Consider the following 5534-nt stretch of genomic DNA (forward strand, 5'->3'; position numbering starts at 1 on the left):
GGTCTAGGCGACTGAAAACAGACGAAGCTTTGGAAGAATATCGGGAAAGTAGGACCAATCTGAAATGAGGAATTAAGAGGGCTAAAAGGGGTCATGAAATATCTTTAGCAAACAGGGTTAAGGAAAATCCCAAAGTCTTTTATTCATACATAAGGAGCAAGAGGGTAACTAGAGAAAGGGTTGGCCCACTCAAGGACAAAGGAGGGAAGTTATGCAAGGAGTCAAAGAAAATGAGTGAGATTCTTAATGAGTACTTTGTGTTGGTATTCACTGAGGAGAGGGACATGACGGATGTTGAGGTTAGGGATGGATGTTTGATTACTCTAGGTCAAGTCAGCATGAGGGGGGGGGAAGTGTTGGGTATTCTAAAAGGCATTAGGGTGGACAAGTCCCCAAGTCCGGATGGGATCTATCCCAGGTTACGGAGGGAAGCGAGAGAGGAAGTAGCTGGGGCCTTAACAGATATCTTTGCAGCATCCTTGAGCACGGGTGAGGTCCCGGAGGACTGGAGAATTGCTAATGTTGTCTCCTTGTTTAAGAAGGGTAGCAAGGATAATCCCAGTAATTATAGACCGGTGAGCCTGACGTCAGTGATGGGGAAGCTGCTGGAGAAGATACTGAGGGATAGGATCAATTTACATTTGGAAGAAAATGGGCTTATTAGTGACAGGTAGCATGGTTTTGTGCAGGGAAGGTCATGTCTTACCAACTTGATAGAATTATTTGAGGAAGTGACAAAGCTGATTGATAAGGGAAGGACTGTAGATGTCATATACATGGACTTCAGTAAGGCATTTGATAAGGTTCCCCATGGTAGGCTGATGGAGAAAGTGAAGTTGCATGGGGTCCAGGGTGTACTAGCTAGATGGATAGAGAACTGGCTGGGCAACAGGAGACAGAGAGCTGTAGTGGAAAGGAGTTTCTCAAAATGGAGAACTGTGACCAGTGGTGTTCCACAGGGATCTGTGTTGGGACCACTGTTGTTTGTGATATACATAAATGATCTGGAGGAAGGTATAGATGGTCTGATTAGCAAGTTTGCAGATGACACTAAGATTGGTGGAGTAGCGGATAGTGAAGGGGACTGTCGGAGAATGCAGCAGAATATAGATAGATTGGAGAGTTGGGAGGAGAAATGGCAGATGGAGTTCAATCCAGGCAAATGCGAGGTGATGCATTTTGGAAGATCCAATTCAAGACCGAACTATGTGGTAAATGGAAAAGCCCTGGGGAAAATTGATGCACAGAGAGATCTGGGTGTTCAGGTCCATTGTACCCTGAAGGTGGCAACGCAGGTCGATAGAGTGGTCAAGAAGGCATATGGCATGCTTTCATTCATCGGACGGGGTATTGAGTATAAGAGTTGGCAGGTCACGTTACAGTTGTATAGGACTTTGGTTCGACCACATTTGGAATACTGCGTACAGTTCTGGTCGCCACATTACCAAAAGGATGTGGATGCTTTGGAGAGGGTGCAGAGGAGGTTCACCAGGATGTTGCCTTGTATGCAGGGGCTAGCTATGAAGAGAGGTTGAGTAGATTATGATTATTTACATTAGAAAGACGGAGGTTGAGGGGGGACCGGATTGAGGTCGACAAAATCATGAGAGGTATAGACAGAGTGGATAGCAAGAAGCTTTTTCCCAGAGTGGGGGACTCAATTACTAGGGGTCACGATTTCAAGGTGAGAGGGGAAAACTTTAAGGGAGATATGCGTGGAAAGTTATATACGCAGAGGGTGGTGGGTGCCTGGAACGCGTTGCCAGCGGAGGTGGTAGAGGCGGGCACGATAGCATCATTTAAGATGTATCTAGACGGATACATGAATGGGCAGGGAGCAGAGGGATACAGATCCTTGGAAAATAGGCGACAGGTTTAGATAGAGGATCTGGACTGGCGCGGGCTTAGAGGGCCAAAGAGCCTGTTCCTGTGCTGTAATTTTCTTTGTTCTTTGTTCTTTGTTCTTTGTTCTTTGTTCTTTGTTTAGCGAGATATGGGCCAAACACAGGCAATTGGGACTAGTCCAGTTTAGGAAACGTGGTCAGCATGGACGAATTGGGCCAAAGGGCCTTTTTCTGTGCTGTATGATCTTGAAAGTGTCCTGAGAAGGGCTACACCTCACCCAGTTGTTCTCTCGGATATCGACTGTGTTTCCTTAACAAGATGGGACGCGCGGAGCAGTGAGCATTGTGACCTCTAGGCAGAGTTTAATATGAGCTTCTCTCTGTAAAACACACGTGTACACACATGGTATAGACCTGTGCCTGCAGTCTCAGACATGCGCAGTGGAGACACATGTAAATGCGGGCCGGGAGCCCAACATTTTGGGAGTGTTGTGTTTTGAAAAAGCTGTGTGTGTGATGCCTCAGCCACCTGAATGTTTGTGTTCCAGCTCCGAGATGTCAGTGCTGGATTGCCGCAAGCTGGAGTGGGTAAACCTCTGCTGAACAAGAGCCTGGAGCCAGAACAATGGGTATGGTACCACCTTCAAGTGTATCTGTGACCTCGCAAAGACCGGGCACAACAACGGTCAGCTCTGTTTCAAATATCTCCCCCTACCTGTCCGTCCCAGTTCAATAAAATCATAGAAACCCTACAGTGTGGAAACAGGCCATTCGGCCCAACAAGTCCACACCGCCCCTCTGAAGACCTATTCCCTCACCCCTGCATTTCCCCTGTCTAACTCACCCATCCCTAGGCACTATGGGGCAATTTAGCGCGGCCAATCCACCCTAACCTGCACATCTTTAGACTGAGAGGAAACCGGAGCGCCCAGAGGAAACCCACGCAGACACGGGAAGAATGTGCAAACTCCACACAGACAGTTGCCCGAGGGTGGAATCGAACCAGGGTCCCTGGCGCTGTGAGGCATCAGTGCTAACCACTGAGCCACCGTGCCACCGATGGAAGTTCTTCCATTTCCAGTCAGCAGCACCTCCTCGAGGGGTGGGGACTAAACGCCAGTCTTGCTAACCATGCCCCCACCAGCTGAGAGATTGAATCCGCTCCACTCCCAGTGCACGTCCAGTGGTTCTTAGCTGGGTCTGAGTTGAGGGCATCTGGTGCTGTTCATCTGAGGGTTACAGTTCTTCCTGACCTGAGGTGAGTAGCAAGACACGAATACCTACCCCTCCGAGGTGCCAGCAAGTGCCCACCTTGGCCTGTTGCCCTGACTGCTATGGTGGCTTTGCCCGGTTAGAGTGGGGAGGGGGGTTGGGTGGTGGGGAGGTGGGGAGGGGACATGGAAAGCAACCATGTCCCGAGTGTCCATCATGTATTGTCCCACAGTAGCGAGAGGCGACTAATGGTGGCCACACCCCACATGGGAATGAAGCGGGTGTAAGAAGGGCCCTCACTAACCCTCAGTGTTCCCTGCTTTAGGAGAACCTGAAGGAGATCCATCGAGTGATGTGTGCGGAGTATGATTGCCGTCGGCAGATGCTGATCACGCGCCTGGATGTGACCGTGCAGTCGTTTCACTGGGCCGAAGGAGCAAAGGTTTGGAATCTCCTGAGACACGCTCTCGTAGAGAATACTCACCCTATAACCTCAGAAGGACTTGAGTTAGGAGCTACAGGAGGCCATTCAGCCCTTCAAGCCTGCTGTGCCCATTCGATTCAGTTGGTCTAAGTGTATCCTCAAATCCACATTCACAACCTACCTGCTGATCGCATAGAAACCAGGGATAGGGGTGTAGGCCATTCAGTCCATCAAACTCACTCCATCGTTGAGTATGATAGATCACACAGGATAGATCACACAGCATAGGCCTATTGGCCCATCTTGTCCACGCTAACCAAGTTTCCAAAACGAATCTAGTCCCATTTACTTGTGGTTGGCCCATATTCCTCTAACCCCTTCCTATTCGTGTATCCATCCAGATGCCTTTTAAATGTTGTAGTTGTACCAACCTCCACCACTTCCTCTGGCAGCTCATTCCGTACACACACCACCTTCTGCGTGAAAAGTTGTCCTTTAGGTCCCTTTTAAATCTTTCCCCTCTCATCTTAAACCTGTGCCCTCTAGTTTTGGACATCCCCCTACCCTGGGGATAAGGTCTTATCTATTTACCCTATCCATGCCCCTCATGATTTTATAAATCTCTCAGAAAACAATGCTCCAGTGAGAAAAGTCCCAGTCTATCCGGCCTCTCCTTACAACGCAAACCGTCCAGTCCCGGTAACATCCTGGTAAAATCTTTCTGCACCCTTGGCTGATCCTCTATCTTAATTCCACGTTCTTCCTTTCTCTCCAAAGCCCTTGATACGGTTTAAAATCTAAAAGCTTCTCTTTTTCTTGGATAGATTCAGTGACTTGGCCTGTACAGCCTCCTGTGGTAGGAATTTCCACAGGCTCACGCTCTACTCAACAAGAAATGGGGAGGCAAAGGGCAATGTCACTGGGCTGTTAATCAAGAGAACCAAGTAATGTCCTGGGGACCTGGGTTTGAATCTCGCCATGGCAGATGGTAGAGTTTGAACTCAACAAAATAAAAACTGGAATTAAGAGTTTAATGACGTCCATTGTCAATGGTTGGAAAAACCCATCTGGTTCACTAATGTCCTTTAGGGAAGGAAGCTGCCATCCTTACCTGGTCTGGGCTACATGTGCCTCCAGACCAACAGCAATGTGGTTGACTCTTAACTGCCCTCTGGGCAATTAGGGATGGGCAATAAATGCTGGTCCTAGTCAGACAGTGCTGGCTCTTGTTTATGGATAAAGAAAAAAAAATCCATTGACTGCTGCCGTAAGAATATTCCACTTAACAGGCAGAGAGCGCCAAAGATTTTCCGAAACGGGAAAACAAAAATTCACCTCATCCCTGTTTTAAATGAGCAAGCCCCCAGTTTTTTAAGTGATGACCCTGATTCTAGACCGCCTCTAGCAAAAACCCTCTCCACATCCACATGGTTGAGGCCCCTGAGGGTTTTGAGAATATTTACCCTCCTTTAGCCAGTGGTTCTTGTTAAGATTGTATGACAATTATGTAGAATCCCTACAGTGTGGGAGCAGGCCATTTGGCCCATCGAATCCACACCAACCCTCCCAAACAGCATCCGACCCTACCCCTGTAACCCTGCATTTCACCACGGGGTCAACCCACCCTAACCTGCGCGTCTTTGGAGTGTGGGAGGAAACCCACATAGACACAGGGAGAATATGTAAACTCCACACAGACAGTCAGCCGAGGATGGAGTCGAACCTGGGTCCCTGGTGCTGTGAGACAGCAGTGCTAACCACTGAGTCACCATGCTGCCCCACGTAGGGGTAGAATCAGAATTTGAAGGCTGTTGCTTGGGTGGCCAGGCTTTGATTTATGAGGGAGAAGTTGGATAAACTAGGCTCCTATTCCGTCATGTTCTGACACACCAACTTGGTAGGTTTTGAACCCAGACTTTGGTGGACCAGACTTGATGGACTGAATGGCCTGTGTCTTTTAGTCTAATCAATGTCCTATTCCAGGCTTAGGGGCACTACCACTAAACGGTAGGATTAGTAATTTCTTGAGGATTGTAGATTATGAGTTGGTCGCG

The 5534-nt window shown here is 48.5% G+C and overlaps 1 protein-coding gene across 1 annotated transcript in view; it reads left to right on the forward strand.

The window, feature by feature from the left end:
* LOC109921143 (protein FAM98A-like) overlaps positions 1-5534 on the forward strand; it is a 24686-nt gene that overhangs the window by 15379 nt on the left and 3773 nt on the right. The window contains exons 5-6 of the mRNA XM_048618315.1: positions 2393-2473; positions 3382-3498. Coding sequence (XP_048474272.1) covers positions 2393-2473; positions 3382-3498 — 198 coding nt within the window. The remainder of the gene's footprint in view (positions 1-2392; positions 2474-3381; positions 3499-5534) is intronic.

This window comes from Rhincodon typus, chromosome 39, assembly GCF_021869965.1.
Source record: "Rhincodon typus isolate 14 chromosome 39, sRhiTyp1.1, whole genome shotgun sequence".
Classification (NCBI taxonomy): Eukaryota; Metazoa; Chordata; class Chondrichthyes; order Orectolobiformes; family Rhincodontidae; genus Rhincodon; species Rhincodon typus.